Genomic DNA, 17,020 nt, shown 5'->3' on the forward strand with positions numbered 1-17,020 from the left:
TTACACACAGAACACGATGACATGTGGGTCCCACATTTCTTCTACATCACTAAACTTATAAAAGATACAACGTATTGGAGTCAAGATGACACATTTGCAAGAGTCCTTGGTATACGTGCATTTACACATTTAATAGAATTTTCAGTATTTCCTCGTTTTCAAACTTGTTTCATAGGCCAAGGTAATATGACATATCCTATAATACCTCCACATAAGAGCAATATAAATATATAACAAAATCCTTGATCAACCCAACAACATGCAGGATTGTTTCTGTGGTGAAAATTAACCAAATATTTAGGGGGAATAAAAACCTACTACAAATTAAAAAGACACCTAGGCCAGCACTGTTATTGAACTGCTACCAATAATATTCTTCCAACAGGGCTTCTTGTGCAGGGTCACCGCTAACACTTACCTCTCAAGTCCCTTACACCAGCCCCACAGGCTACTTTACCCACAGAGAGGGCTGCGGCTTCCGCAGGCCTGGGAGAACTTACTTGGTAAAGTTGGCCAGATTTTGAATGACTTTGGCTATAAGGGTCAAAGTTCGGGAGGTGCGGTCATCTGGATACTCCTGCATCAGGTTGAAGAGGCTGGGAGACATGATGGCGGGGCAGAGGAAGCGGAGGAACAGGGAGGCGCTGATCAGACGGTCGGCGATGTCTTCTCTGCCACGTTCGGCACAGCGATGCCTCCAGGAGGCAAAGACTTCCTTCAGCTCACGTGGAAAGACGCTGTTAAAGAGAGCAAGGGTAAGAAATGATCAAAGTTGGTCACTTTAACTGGGGACAGAGGCACTGTGCAACATGATATTTAACATGGCTTCCATTTCATTCATTGCAGCGGGTTAAATATGAAAACACCAGGTAGTTCAACCATGGCTCACTGGTACTCTCTAAGTCTTTTCAGTAAGTCTATTTAGGCAGTAAGTTTTCATGAGAGGAACGTACTGCCTGAAGGTGTGCTGAAAGCAGATTCAATAGCAACTTTCAACAAAGAACTAGATAAATACTTAAGTGAAAAAAATGAGGAAAGCGCAGGTGTGAAGCTAAGTGGATCAATCCTTGATAGAGCCATCACCATGCATAATGGGCTGTTTATGTGCTGTATGATTACATGTTTCTCTTCCAAGAATGTAGTTTGAAACTAACCTGCCAGGTCTGGCACTGGGCCTGGAAGATTCCATTTGGATGATGCTGGCTGGGAGTAGTTGGGGGAGACAGGGGGGGGTGGGGTGTGGAGAGTGGGGTTCCACTTGACCTCAGCATTCCTGGTTGGAAGGAGAAAAAATGGGCGGGATTGCTTTCCTGATTGCTATTGAGTGGTAGCAAGGACAGCAGAAGGGTCCATGAGGCAGCCACAGTTGAATAGCTTGCCAGCATTCCAACTCTCCAGGCCGGTGCAAAAAGGGCAGCTATTGTGGCGAAGAACTGGAACCTGGCCTACACCCATGGAGCTATACCCCACGTGAGAGTTTGCGTTTCCAGAGAGGGATGAGAATTTGAAGAAGTTTGTGGAAATATTTTGTTTGGTTCAATGAACAAACACACTGACCAAAATGGTAAAATAGGAACAAAACAAAATGTTATATCAATCGAAATCACACAGTGTTTGTGCCTTGATGTCACAGTTAATCAAAATCAAGTGAGGCCTGCTGTGTAAGGGACACATCCCAAGTTCAGTTGACTAAGTCCCCCATGGCCGACAACAATCAGCAGTGAGATTTCAGTCTCCCCCTTTCAAAATAGAGAAAAAAGAGAACTCTGTTCACTTGACTGTTAGATTTGAATTCTTAGAACTAGAGGAAAATGCACTGGGGTAGATTATCAACTTGCTGTTCAGATGTAAAACTTTACATAGAATTGCATACATAGAATGTAGCAGAAAAACAAGCCTTTGGGCCCATTTGCTCTGTGCTGAGGTTTATACACCTCACAAGCCTTCTCCCACCCCTCTTTATCTATCCACATATTCTTCTATTCCTTTCTCCCTCGTGTAACTATATGCCTTCCTTCCTGTTAAACATATCCATGCTTATCACCTCAGCGACTTGTGTAAGTTCCACATTTTTAACCACTCGCTGGGTAAACAATTCCTTACTGAAATTATTGTTGACTATCTTATATTTATTTCCACTAGTTTTGGGCTCCCACATCTTCTCTATGTCTTCATACTTTTAAATATCACCCTTTGGTCAGACCTCAACTTTCTCCTTCCTAGAGAAAAGAGCCCCGGGATGTTTGGCCTTTCTTGATAGTTATAAACTCTCAGTTCTGGTTTGGTCCTTTTAGGTGTGGGGCGGAATTTTACAGCCCCTGCCGCAGGCGGGATCTTCCATTCCTGCCAAAGTCAATGGAGTTTTGAACGACTTGGCGCATTTTAGGGCCCCATCTCTTGCCCAACAAGGCTGCAAAGTTCCACCCATGGTGTTTGGTTTCAGACACCATTTATGCAAAGTGCCTAGTTTTGACTTCCGTTAGTCAGCATCACCTTAGCCAGCAAGTTGAAAATCTGCCTTAGTAGGTCATCAATTGGTCAATCCCCTGATAAGGGCTTCTTTCACCCCCATCCCTCCTCTGGATAGATGTTTGAATCACTTCACCCTCAACAGAAAAGGAGCTGGTCTCCCTGGATTTGAATTGTGATACCAGAATTAATGGACAATTCCATCATTTACTTCACTATCTAGCCTCTTAGATCATAGAATGGTTAGTCTTTCTGACATGGCTGGGTTTGAACCAAGGTTCCAGAAGTGAAAAGAAACAATGATCCTCATCAGAGAAGGTTCATTCCCTCTCCACAGGCTGGATTTGAACACTGGTCCCAATATTCCAACAAAGCATTCTTGATAATATTCACTGGAAGGAAAAGATGTGTCCTTCTCTGTCCTCTAACTTTAAGATCCCACACTTGTTTGGACACAGCTCTTGACTTCAGTCAAATTCTGTCAAATTACACCAGCACTGACCAATGGGAGTTGACGATCTTGCAAAGTGCCAGTTCGCAGCACATCCTCAGGTTAGCCTGGTGATCAGCCAAAGTGGAAAAGGTGCACTTAGCCGGGTCTACCTCGCAGTTCTCTTCAGATTCATAAAGTGCTCGGATAAACTCCCCTGTGAAAAAGATACAGTTAATCTTAGTTATTCTTTACTCCCTGACACTTGTCATATCACTCACACAATCGCATTTCATTCCATTCCAAAACATGCCGTTCATCACACCATTCAACATCACACACACACATACACACACACACCCTCACCCCCCCATCACACCACTATCCAAATCACATCACATGCACAGCATCTAAAGTTCCATCTCTGTTACACACACACCAAACATTCCATCACACACACCATCCAACATCACATCCCATCACACCACCATCCAGAATCATATCACATACACACTACTTACATCACACAATATCCTGCCACACACAAACAGCATCCAACGTTCCATCACACACACCATCCGAGACCTGCAGTGGAGCATCATCAAGGGCGAGGCTGTGAGTGGAGCAGATCAACAGGGAAGGTGAGGCTTGGTGCAGAGCAGAATAAAGGACAAAGTCGAGGACGAAGTGGAGCAGCACAAAGCCTAGTGAAGAGCAGCATAAAGGGCAAGGCCCGAAACAGCAGCATAAAGCGCCAGTCTGACTGAGTCGGTGAAATGGGAGGAAGAAAAATCCCTTAGTAAAGTCACAGCACAAGGAAGTCCATGGGGGTAAGTCTATAGGTACACATCAAATTTAAATTAATTAACTTATAACTTAAGCTAGATCAATTAATTAGTATAAAACTAAATGTAAGCTAATTTTATAAAATACATAAATTTTAACATTTTATACATTGTATATTGGTTCATTTATCATAATTGCAATCAGTGTCTAATTAATTCATCAGATCTAGGGAGAAAACATTCCAATTCTTTCAGCAAATTAAAATCTGCAGTAAATAAAAATCTGCGATAAATAATCAGTTAAGTTAATTTCCCTATAAAATAAAGTGGCATAAATACAAGGGAAGGAGCTGATTGGTGAAAATCTGGTGAGTGTTGATTTAAGTTTTAAGCTTATTTATCTTAAATTAGGGAATAGTCTAGTAAACAGAGGCATGGCAGGGCACTTTAGTCCATTGGGATGCACATCCTGTTCCACGTGGGAACTCCATGACACTTCTTGAGTCCTGACAGCCGCAAGTGCAGGAAGTGTCGCCAGCTATAGGAGCTTGAGCTCAGGGTTTCAGAGCTTGAGTGGCAGCTTTACTCACTGCGATGCATCAGTGAGTCTATGTGGATAGCACATTTCTGGATGTAGTCACACCAACAGTGTGCAGGTAAAGAAGGACTGGGTGACCACCAGTCAATCAGAAACAGGCAGGTAGTGCAGGAGTCCCCTGACTGCTTCTCACTCCCATCGATATTCAGTTCTGGATACTGGTGAGGGTGATGTTTCATCTGGAGAGTGCAACCAGATCCAAGTTAACTGTATTATTCAGCTGTGTGGGGGATAAGGGACATGGGTGGAGAAGGAGGATTAGGAAAGCAATAGTGGTAGGGGACTCAATAGCTTGGGGAGCAGAGAGGCATTTCTGTGACAGAAGATTTGACTCCAAGATGGTATGTTACCTCCCTAGTGCTGGGGTCCAGGGTGCCACTGAGCCACTGCAGAACATTCTGAGGGGGGACAGTGACCAACCAGAGGTCCTCATCCATATTGGAACCAATGACATGGGTAGAAAGTGGGATGAGGTCCTGAAGGCAGTGTTTGAAGAGCTAGGAAAGAAATTAATGTCCATGGGATCCAAGGGAAAGTGGCAAGTTGAATCCAAAATTAACTGACTGACAGGAAACAAAGGCTTATTGTAGACTGGTGTTTCTGTGACTGGAATTCTGTTTCCAGTGGGGTTCCACAGGGCTCAGTGCTGGGCCCCTTGCTGTTAGTGACATATATCAATAATTTAGACTTAAATAGGAGGTTATGATTAAGAAGTTTGCAGATTATATGAAAATTGGATGTGTGGTTAATGGTGAGGAAGAAAGCTGTAGACTGCAGGAAGATATCAATTGACTGGACAGCTAGTCAGAAAAGTGACAAATGGAGTTCAATCCTGAGAAGTGTGAGGTAATGCATTTGGAGAAGGCTAACAAGGCAAGGGAATATTCAACAAATGATAGGATTCTGAAAAGTCTAGAGGAAGAGGAACCTTGGGAGTATATGTCTGCAGATCCACGAAGGTAGCAAGATAGGAGATTAGGTGATCAAGAAAGCACGTGGGGGACTTTCTTTTATTGGCCAAGGCCTAGAGCATAAGAGCAGGGAGGTGATGTTAGAACAGTATAAAAAAAATGAATTCACCTGCAGCTAGAGTACTGAATATAGTTCTGGTCACTGCAAAGATTTGAGCACCCTAGAGGATACAGAAGAGGTTTACAAGGATGTTGACTGGAATGGAGAATTTTAGCCATGAGCAAAGATTGGATGGGCTATGTTTTTTTTCCCCTTTGGAACAGAGGAGGCCTATGGGGAAGATTTAATTGAGGTGTATGAAATTATGAAGGGCCTATATGAGTAGGAAGGGCCTAATCTCATTAGCACAGAGGTCAAAAAAAACTGGGGGCATAGGTTTAAATTAATTGCTGGAAGGATTAGAGGGGAGTCAAGGATGAACTTTTTTGCTCAGAAGGTGTTGAGGGTCTGGAGCTCGCTGCCTGAAAAGGTGATAGAGGCAGAAATCCTCACTGCCTGTAAACTCCGAGCTATGGAACAAAAAGCTGGAAAGTGGGATTTGATTGGATAGCTATTTTTAGCCGGCAGGGACATGATGGGCCCAATGATCCCCTTCTCTGCTGTAAATCTTTCTGTGTTTCTAACCAACCTTTTATAATGCACATCATTCAATGTCCTATCACAGGCAAACCCAAACCACCCACACTATTTTATCACATGCAGCCCAAATGTCATGTCACTTGTATCCCCCGTCGCCCCATCAATCACACTCTAAGCCCCCAATCATTCCCAAAAATCCTATTGCATCCCATCCTGAGCACCAGACCAATCAAACTTCAAGTCATTCCCAGGAACTCTGCTTCATCCCTCCCAAACGTCCCAGCACTCATACCCCAAAACAGCCTGTCACTCACACTACGCAAATATTCCATTACACGTACGCCCAAATAATGTCACATACATGTCAGAACACCTGGACAGGCCAATGCAAACATCCACCACACAATCCTTCAAACACTCTGTCGCTCAAACACCCAGATACATATCTCATGCATGCCTATTTCATGCATGGTCAAACATGTCATCCCACGCACTCCAACACCATGCCACACCCCATCTGATTAGGAATGGGGCTGAGGATAAGTGCAGATAGCGATGATGGAATGCTATGTGGACCATGACCAACTGCAACCATGGAATGTCCTATCAAGGAAGGAAACCAGTCGAAGGTGTAGAGTGTCGCTCTTAAGGTTTACTTGATTTATTTTGGGGACAGGATGAAAGAAAGATTGTGGGTCTTCTCAGAGGAAAATAAATGATTTAGGTTGACTCTAATACAGAACAAATAGCACATCGTCAGTCTATACAGAGTACCTGCTTGGTAAGTTTAAGGGCCTTTTCCTGAGCCAGTCACTTAATTTTCCAACTTCTTAATTTCTGCCTCTTAAATCAACATCAATACTTCCGGGTCAGGTACAGGACCGGTTAGACACAGGGAACATCCCCCTATGTACTGTCCCATCAAACAATTTCCAGGTCTAGTACAGGGCAGGTTACATTGAAGAGTAAAGGTCTCTTTACATTGTACCACCAATGCATCATAATTTCAACTGACTTCACCAATTCTCCTGCTTCTAATCCCCACACCAGCCAAAGGAACATGAGCAAGTGGACTGCGTAGCTTGGTTTTCCTCACCAAGCTCATTTCAAGCTGGGCCATTGCAGAGAGGAAACTCTCCACCGTGAAATTCACAGTGCGCGAAGATTTTGGAAGATTTGCTCAGTTTCTAATGAAAATCTGAAGCCTGGGTTCTGATTTCATTTACAGATAGTCAATGGACCGAATCTTCCCATAACTGATGTGATCCTGCACTTTGTATCACTGTGGCAGAAGGGGAACTTTAAAATAAGTGGAGATGGAGCTTAAAAGGTGCAACTGGAGCTGGACAGGGTAGCAAATGAAAGAGAAATAATGGAGGTAGAGAAGGGTTGATTCTGTTTCTGGAATGGGCTGGTTGGAAACTAAAGTGCTGTCCTCCTGCCCACTGGATTCCTGTACACCTAACACATAATAGTGGCAAATCCCCATTAAACAATAAAAAGTTCAAGGGGCCAAGTTTGCTTGAGCCTTGCTCCACTGTCAGAAGTAAGGCACAGCTGGACTCCCAACACCAGCTCCTTGCATTTTGACATTGCAAATCAGGTGGATGGATGCATTAGTATAAAGAGGGTAGGCACAGCTGGGAGTGGGTGGGGGATTGAATAGGTTGAAGAGCTCAGCTTTAAAAAAGAAGCCTGCAACAATTTCTTTGCAGCTGCCTGATGTTCCTTGCTTCTGTGTCGGTACAGTAAATGCGCCTACTTAGTGCAGCCACAAACTACCAGCAGCCATAGGGAGAGCGGAACTGTCAGGGGGAGTTGCCCCACCAGTCTTGCCATTTTGAGTGGTGTTGTGTCAGAAGGGGAGGGGTCTGGTGCGAGAAGTGACTGCCCTCTGATAAGATTTCATGAGAGAAAGTAACATAAGAACAGCAGTTGGCCATTCAGCCCCTCGAACCTGACTTGCCATTCATGGCTGATCCATATATCAATCCCATAATCTCGCCTAACAAAAACCTATCAGTCTCCGGTTCGAAATAGGGAAGAGAGAGACAGATTTTCACTTGCCTTTTTTTGAAGAAATACTTCCAGACATCACTCCTGAAAAGCCTAGCTCTAATTATAAGGTGCTACCCACCAGAGGAAATAGCTTCTCTCTACCTTATCAACTCCTTTAATCATCTTAAACACTTCAATTAGATCACTTCCTGATCTTCTATACTCAAGGGCGTATAAGACTAAACTCTGCAGTCCGTCCTCTTAGTGTACTGTAATCCTTTTAGTGCCAGTATAGGCGGGGGGGGGGGAGGAGCAGAGACCCTTCTGACTTGCGTGTTAATTCTGCCCTCCCAGCAAGGTCAGGGTCTAAATGTTTTTCCTTCTGGGACCATCTAATATGTATCTATCCAATGGATTCTGAGGTTCCCACTTTTCTAAAGCAGTTCATTAAAAAAAATGGTGCCTCATCATTCCAGTGGAAAATAGTGATCCAAAGTTTGCCCACTCTTGCACCATGACTCCATAGTGTGACTGGGCCTTAAACTCTGGAAATTCCTCCCAAAACCAAACCTCCTCTTTACGTCAAAAAGGTCATTTGGACTCGAAACGTTAACTGAGTTCCTCTCCGCAGATGCTGTCAGACCTGCTGAGTTTTTCCAGGTATTTTTAGTTTTGTTTTGGATTTCCAGCATCCGCAGTTTTTTGCTTTTATCTCCTCTTTACGCGTCTTTCTCTCATCTATAAGAAGATCCCTAAAACCTAACTCCTCTTTTGGCTTGTTTTGAAAGCTTTTGGTCACCTTTCTTAATGTGGCTCACTGTCAAACTTTTTTGTTTCATAATGTGAAGTGCTGTGGTTTGTTTTTTAGTTTATTAAAGGTGCTACATAAATGAAATGTTGGTGTCAGAATTGGGGCACAGAAAGACAGGGTCATATGGAGCTCATCGAACACTCTACAACGCACAAGGCTCAATATGAAGATGGTGACTCTCGGGGGAAGTTAGTCATGGAATGTGACTGGTCAGCAGGGCAGTTTTAATTGTACATACTAATTTCAGTTTTAGTTATTATTTTTATTAGCTAGCTTATTCATTTGTTGTGTTGTTAGTAAAAGTGATTTTAGTCAATATGATTTTGTTGGAGTTAATGAAAACCACACCACTACACTGGAACAGGAGGTGGCCACTCAGCCCCTTGAGTCTGATCGGCCATTCAGCTAGATCGTGCCCAACTTTTTCCCTAACTCCGTTTCCCTCCTTTGCTTCCCCTCCCTTGGTATTCTCACACAGCAAAAATCCATCAATCTCGTTTTGAAAACTTCAGTTGTCCCCTAGCATCTACAGCTTTTTGAAGGGATGGGGGGAGGAGGAGGTGTATGTGGGGAAGGTAATTCCACTATGTCAACATAGGGACAAGAGGGTGTTAGTCAACCCCTCAAGCCTATTTCACCATTCAATCAGATGCCACTAATTTGTACCATAAACTCCATCAACTCGCTGTAATTCCATTACCCTTAATTCCCTTACCCAACAGGGAACTATCAATGCCTCCTTTTTTCACTCCTGAATGGCCTAGTTCCAATGGTGAGATGACACACCCTTGCTCCAGTGGTCATTGGCGTAACTTGGATTCGATAGCTCACTGGACCGGTGGTATCCTGGGTTTCCCTTGGTTGTCGGAGGGTTGTGTATGGACGTTAAATTTGCTGCAGATTTGCCCATGGTTAGTTTCCTCACTCAGCAGATTGAAGGTGTTGGGGGAGGAAGTGTGGGTGGGGATAGGGCAGGTCAGGTCATCCAGTGGGCCATATCTGACCCAGGTCTGCTGGTAATCCAGCTCACATCGCCCAGGATCTCAGTTCTATCTGCACTTATATGTCTTACTCGCTGGTGTGTCCTGTTTTGAATTTGATGGGGCCAGAAGGTTTTGGGAAAGCGCTTTTCCGAGCACTGTTGCCTCACTGATGGTTAGGTCCTAAATCAGAACACCAAGATTGGGTTAGTAAGAGCAGCTTAAGATATATGAAAGTAATGGAAACATGGATTTACTGTGTGCTGTGTGTCTTCACAGTACACTGCAGAGCAGAACCAAAAAGACATCAAGCTTTTACATTCCTGAGGTTTGGCATACACAGCCTGTGGAGGGAAATCAATTTTTTGACAGGCTGAATGGCCTTTTCGAAAAAAAAACAAGAGAAAAAAAATGGCCACACAGCTCTGGCTATGAGAATTATTCGAAGAAAGATTCTTTGAAAACGATTCAAAAACAATTTTTAAAAAAGGGGCCCAAGGTAGAACACAACAGCTCCTCTCCTCTGAGAGCATCCTCAGAAGTTGACCAATACAAACCACCGAGGCAAACTGTTAAAAGCAGCAAAAGAAGCACCAAGGCACCTAAACAGCACTGGGAATAATGGACTGCCACACAAACAAAATCCTTAACCATTTTGTTTTTTTGTATTTTTCTTTTAAAATGAGAAGCAGATTCCTCACAGCAATTTGCCTCTCTGCAAAACGGCTGACAGGTCATTTTGTCCCGTTAGAATTTCAAATTGACCTGAAACCAGGACTTGCTGGTAATTTGGCCAAGCCCGTGAACATCCTTTTTTTTCAATTGCCGGAGTGACCCAATGCGAAATTAATTCCCAAAGTCCGATACATCTTCAGTGGTTTCCATCGTCAACATTGCTTTGTCTAACGCTCAAATGTGCTGACGGATGATGCACAAGTATCTCGGGGGTTTGTGAGAGGCACAAGGGCATCACCCAAAAGGCACGCAGATGCATACAAACGAGCACACCAACAATAAGACGTACAGACACATGCACACAGGCTGTCCCATCACATAATTTCAGACAAATCACTACAGGAGCTATTGAGACCAACACACTCGCTACGTGGTCACGAGAGCAGAGCATTTTCGGCGGCAATTCCAACCAAGAAAGGTCTTGGTTATCTTCCAATCAGAAATGGGGGAAGAGGAAATGAAAGGCAGAACTTCCGGGCAAAACGCAGGATTGCATTTCCTCTCCAATCTTTCTCTCTTCCTCTGTTTAAGGTGCTAACTAACCACCTTTGTTGCAAATTGGCTGCAGAGCAAGGTCCGATGAACAGCAGTGCGATAATGATGAGTTAAATATGCTGTTGGTTGAGGGAGAACCCCATGCTCTTCTTCCGAATAGTGGCTGTGGAATATTTTAAGTCCATCTGCAAGGGCCTCGATTTAACATCTCATCCGAACGGCAGCACTTCTGGCAATGCAGCATCCTCTCAGTATTGGGCTGGGGGGTGTCAGCCTGGATCTCGCGCTCAAGTCTCTGGAGTGTGATTTGAACCCATGAGCCTTTAGACTCAGAGACGAAAGTGCTCCGGACTGAGCCGTGACTAACACCATGTGCTTACAGCAATTGGAGCAGACCTGCTGCGACACGATGTGGAGATTTCAACACAGGCTTGGGAATTAAGTTGGGGCTTTCTGGGTCCGGTACCACATCAGTATGTTAGGCATCGGATTTCACTGACTGACTGGCCATGGGGGCTCGACAGCTGCATTTAGCATTGGGGAGGGGGGTGTTTTTGTCTCCTTTTTGCGGAATGACTGGGATCATCTATTGCCAGGACATGGCACAATGGCTGCCTTCAGGAAATCTTCCCTTCTACTCTCAATTGGGGTGAGTAGTGGGTATGAGAAGATCCCTCAGACAGAGGCGGGGGGGGGAGGGGAAAACATGTGGCGGGTGAGGGAAAATATCGAAATATAGGCTATGCTTATATTCTATATATCGCCTTGTGTGTCAGTATCTTGCAGCACATAAGGAGGCCATTCAGTCCATCATACCTGTGCCAGCTCTTTGAAAAAGTTATGTGTACCCAAATAGGAAACTTTTGTTGACACAAGCACAATTGCAAAGGCCAGGAGGATCAAACTCCACAGGGTGTGGGATCTGAGACAGGTTATTTGGAGGAAGAGCCTGGGGATGAAGTTGGACCCATGCAGTAAACTGAAACTTTGCAATACTCATTTTTTGCCAGTAGAGGGAGCTCTATTTGTCTTTTCACCCCCAAGCAAGAGAGAGTGGGAAGAGTTTAAAGGCAATGACTTTTTGATGTGAACAACAGCCCTTGAAATTGCTCTGGTCTCGTTGACATGCTACCATTCAGCACAGGCCATCATCACAAGACAAAATATTAACAATCCTAAACAATCCTTATGAGAAATGGAAACTGATTAACCCTTTGAGGCCTTACAATGACCTGCAGCCAGATCTACGGAAGAGAAATGGGAATGTGCCAAAGCCATAGACAGGAGAAGGGTAGGGGCGTATAGCAGTGGGGCCTGAGGATCTGGTACACAGGACATATAATTGTGGCATAGTTAGGAATACAGTCTGAATTCCACATGAAAACAAGCAGTATTCTGAGTCCTGTTTAAGGGTTGCCAACTCTGGTTTAGCATTCCTAGAGTGACATGGCTTGTAACCCCCTACTCCTGCCACTGGTCACCATCTCTCACACACACATTGCCAATTAGAAAGCAAACAGTCTCTTCATTACCCAATTGGATGCTTTTTTTTACTCTTAAACAAGTTTTCTGCCTCATCTCCAATAGTTTCATAAATAATAAATGAAATTGATCAAAGTATCTAAGTTTTTTATACACCTCTATGATTTTTCTCCCCAGGCTGTTCACAGCAGTATCCAGGAGGTTAACCTTCAATCAGATGCGTTAAGACCATCTTTAAGAACTTCTTTGTATCACTCACTACCCACATCTCCCTTTCACGCTTCAACCCTACCTCCTTCAGTATCTGCCCCTCGAGAAAACTATCCCCCAATTCACTTACAACTGCACTTTCAAAACGTCTAGCCTTTAATCCTCTGTTCGCCACAACATTTCTGCAGCTACAGATTAGCCCAAATGCATCCACCTTTGCTGCCCCAGTCCCCCATAAAACCATTACTCTTTTCTTAGTCATTGACCCTGATATTGCTTTCATCTCCCCTCCCTTAAGTCCAAGGATTCAGACTTGAAAGGATATGATGGACAATGGGCTGAGCCAGACACTGCCATTTCTGGCTGGTCCACTTAAAACTCGATCAGATCCTGCCCTCGTCTGCTGAGATTGCTCCTTATTCCAGGATCATCCCTTCCTTCCACTAGTCCACCTGGCCAAACTTCCTCTAAAGCTACCCCCTGTCTTCGCCCTGAACTTGCATCTTTCTCTAGTTTCTCTCCTATATCCTCCACTTGCCCTCTCTGAGCTCATCTTGTCCACGAGACTCACCTGTTCCTGCGATCTTATTCCCAACTAAACCGCTGACCACCTAACTTCCCATCCTGGTCCCCATGTTAGCTGATATTGTAAAAGGTTCTCTCTCTTCAGGTGTTGAGCCCCTCTCCTTTAAATCTGCTGTAATCGCCCCTCTCCTCAAAAAAGCCCTTGGCCCCCACCGTCCCTGGAAACTACTGCCCCATCTTCAACTCCCGTTTCTCTCCAAAGTCCTTGAACATGTTACCTCCTGAATCAGTTCCCACTTTTCCCAGAACTCTGTGAATCCCTCCAATCAGGTTTCTGCCTTTGCCACAGTATCGAAAAGCCTCTTCTCAAAGTCACAAATGACATCCTGTGTGACTGTGACAAAGGCAAACCTTCCCTCATCTTTCTCAACTTGTCTGCAGCCTTTTGCACAGTTGACCACCCCATCATCCGTCAGCACCTCTCCGCTATCCTGGGTCTGCTCTCACCTGGTGCCCTTCTCATTTGTCAAATCGTAATCAGAGTATCACTGGCAATGGCTTCTCTTCCGGCTCCTGCATCGTTACCTTTGGTCCTCTAACAACCTATCCTTGGCCCCTTCCTATCTCTTATCTACAGGCTGCCCCTTGGTGACATCATCCAAAGACACTGTGTTAGTTTTCACATGTACACTGACAACACACAGCTCTACCTCACCCCCACCCCTCTCTATTCCTTCACTGTTGCTGAGTTATCAGATTTCTTATCTGACATCCAGTGCTGGGTGAGCGGACATCTCCTCCAATTAAATATTAGGAAGATAGAAACTTTTGCTTTCAGTTTCCAAGCTCCATTCCCTGGCGACTGACTCCCTGGCAGCAGCCTGAGATGAAACCAGCCAGTTTGCAACTCGACACATTTGATCCTGAGATGATCTTCCGACCTCATTTTCATACCATCACTAAGACTGCCTATTTCCTCCTCCATAACAATGCCCCTGTCTCAGCTCATCTGCTGCTCAAACTCTCATTCATGCCTTTGTTACATTTAGACTTAATGATTCCCATACACACCTTCATAAACTTGAAATCATCCAAATTCTACTGCCTGTGTCTAAACTTGCACCGTGTCCTGTTCCCCTTTCACCCCTCTGCTTGCTGACCTACACTGGCTCCCAGTCAAGCGACATCTTGATTGTAAAATTCTCATCCTTGTTTTCAAATCCCTCCATGGCCTCACCCCTCCCTATCTCTGTAATCTCCTCCAGCCCCACAACCCTCCAGGATATCTCAACCCCTGTCATTCTGAGCTCTTGAGCGTCCCTGATTTTAATCACCCCTCCCCCACTGGTGGTTGTGCCTAAGCTCCAGAATTCCCCCCACACACCTCCGCCTCTCTACCTTGCTTTCCTCCTTTAAGACACTCCATAAAATCTACCACTTTGTTCAAACCTTTGGTGACCTGGGGTGTAAAACTAACTTTGTACATGAACCCCTCAGTTCCTTGTCAGGCTGGGGGGTGGGGTGGTAATGGTGGGGCAGGGGAGGGGGGAATGGCACGGGCAGGATTATGGTTACATTAAAATTGTTCCCCTCAGGGAAACAGCAGAGACGCAGTAACCTGATAGACTGGACCATCAGGGTGAGCTTTGAGCTTGCAAAACACCAATTACTCACTATGAATTGATAGACATGTTTGAGCTACACCATTGTTCACCTGTCCAACTGAGCACTCCCAAAGCAAGGCGTCACTTTTTCCCTTACAACAGTGGTGAATTACAATGCTGCAATGGGTGCCAAGCACTCAAAGGGTTAATGGTTTAAAAAAAAATTACATATGACATTAAAAGTGTTTTACTGAAGAGCAAGCACTGAAATTGACCTTTTCATTTTGCCCCCAAAGAGAGAAGGGTGGTGTTCATGAGAAAAACTAGCCATGGCTATAGGAAACTGTTCAACATCTTTGCAGAAACTATCTCTTATCTACAGGCTGCCCCTTGGTGACAGGGAATGTCTGAATGGATACTGTGCAGCCATTCTGACGAATGCTCCAACACTAACTGCCCTCCCCCGCCAGCCCAGCCTACTCCAACAACAAAGGACAGGAGGCAACCGAGGGGGAAAAAAATAAAACCACCTTTAAGACGAGGCAAAGGCACCAACCAACGCCGCAGTTGCTAGTGGTGATGTGCTCCACCATTGGAAGCGGTCACTACAGCCCCCCACCCTCGCCAGCAACGGCAGAAGATGAAAAGGGGTCTCTCTGCCTGTCTGGGCGAAGCGGCAATGCCAGCTTTTGCAAACAATAACTTGCTTCACGGGGATGTGAGGAAGTGGCAAGGCGGCGCCCCGGGAACAAGGGCGCACATCAGTTTGACCCCTGCAGGTCAAGCTCCCAAGCCGGACCACGCTGTGAGGAAGAAAGCCTGACCACTGGGCCAGCTGTTACCTCACAGAAACCGAGAGGACAGAGCCCAGAGTGAACTCATTCATCCAGGGCCAAACTCCGAGTGGCTCTAGGCAAGCAAGGCCCCAGCCCACCCTCTCTCACTCGTTCCCTCTCTCTCTCTCTCTCTCTCAAGTGGGTGTGGGGTGCTTGGTGCTGAGGGATGGAGCCAGAAGGAGGGGGAAGGAGAAAGCGGGAAGGAGAGAGAAGGACAGAAGAGAGAAAGAGGTGGGGGGGCGGAGGGAAGCAAGAGAGGAAATGGGTGGGAGAACAAATATGATAAGAGGGGGTTGAGTCAAAAGGAAGAGAAAGCAAGAATGACTGAGTGAGAAAGAAAGAGTGAAAGAGGAAGACAGGATGAGCAAGGGAGAGAACTAAGATAGAATACCTTTCAAACCTGTCAAACGGAAATGCCAACAGTAAACAATATGAATAAATAATTAATAATAAATAATATTCGCTCCCATTTCTTCCCTTTGCTGAAAGCCAACACTTGTCCATGAAAAGGAACGAGGCTTCCCACAGGAGTTAATGGAAAGGTTTTCCCGTCGGCCCAGCAAACTCCCCCCACCCCCATCCCCAAACCCCCTCCCTCTTTCCCTACCCACCTTCTGCCATTATCCAATTCCAGCGCCCACCGCAGCTTGACGTTGGGCCCTTTCAAGTAAAGCACATTTTAATTGTGATGGAGGTGAAATGGTTTTTACCACTGATTTTATATTTTCTTTTAAAAAAGATTGAAGCACAGCGGAGCCCGACCTGTAATCGGACCTTTCGATGTCAGATATCCACAGGTTAGGACTGAGGCTAGCAACACCACTGACTTCCCGGACACTCCCTTGGAACTTCCCCTTCCTAGCTTTCTCTTCTCTGGCTGCCCCCAAGCTCCTTTGCAATCCCTTCCCACAACTTCCCCGCTCCCTTCCCCCCCCGCCCCCCATTCCACTACCCCCTGCCAACTGAGCCATTTTAAATTTGGAAGCTTTGCTCATGATTGGGAGGCTCTCACCTCTCTGAGATATGCAGATAGAATAGATGGGCCCCATGTTTGAGTTACCTGATTCAGGCTAAGGCTGAGGGAATAAGGCTGCAAAGTGACAGAATGAGCCCGTGTTTGGGTTAGGGTGGGGGTGGGAAGAAATCAATCCGGGTCCCCGCTCCTGGGATTGCTGCCCAGCACATATGTGGTGCGGGCCTCAAGGCAAGGCTCTGCTGCGATGCTGCCTTATCATTCAGTGGCTTGTCAACACTTAACCCACTCAGGCTCATGCTGAAGTGCAATGCTGACATGCACTGTAAACATGCTGGGTGGAGAAGTGGGGTGGGGGGGACAGAGTGGGAGGGGATAAACTTTCACAAGAGGGAAAGAATAAAATGCAACGTCCTTTAAATCCCACTTCACCAGGGGATGGAGCAGGAGGGGCAGGACTCACTGCATAACTCTTTCAAAGAGCTAGCACAGGAATGAAGGACTGAATGACCTCCTTCTGTAGCCTTTAGATTCTACG

At 45.4% G+C, this 17,020-nt stretch overlaps 1 protein-coding gene across 5 annotated transcripts in view; it reads right to left on the reverse strand.

Annotated features, from left to right (window-relative positions):
• LOC144695689 (ras/Rap GTPase-activating protein SynGAP-like) overlaps positions 1–17,020 on the reverse strand; it is a 492,301-nt gene that overhangs the window by 40,529 nt on the left and 434,752 nt on the right. For all 5 annotated transcript variants that reach the window (XM_078566635.1, XM_078566630.1, XM_078566631.1 and 2 more), the window contains 2 exons: positions 2,972–3,116; positions 501–737 (listed from right to left, as the gene is read on the reverse strand). In XM_078566635.1, coding sequence (XP_078422761.1) covers positions 501–737; positions 2,972–3,116 — 382 coding nt within the window. The remainder of the gene's footprint in view (positions 1–500; positions 738–2,971; positions 3,117–17,020) is intronic.

Source organism: Cetorhinus maximus, chromosome 21 (genome assembly GCF_964194155.1).
Source record: "Cetorhinus maximus chromosome 21, sCetMax3.hap1.1, whole genome shotgun sequence".
Classification (NCBI taxonomy): Eukaryota; Metazoa; Chordata; class Chondrichthyes; order Lamniformes; family Cetorhinidae; genus Cetorhinus; species Cetorhinus maximus.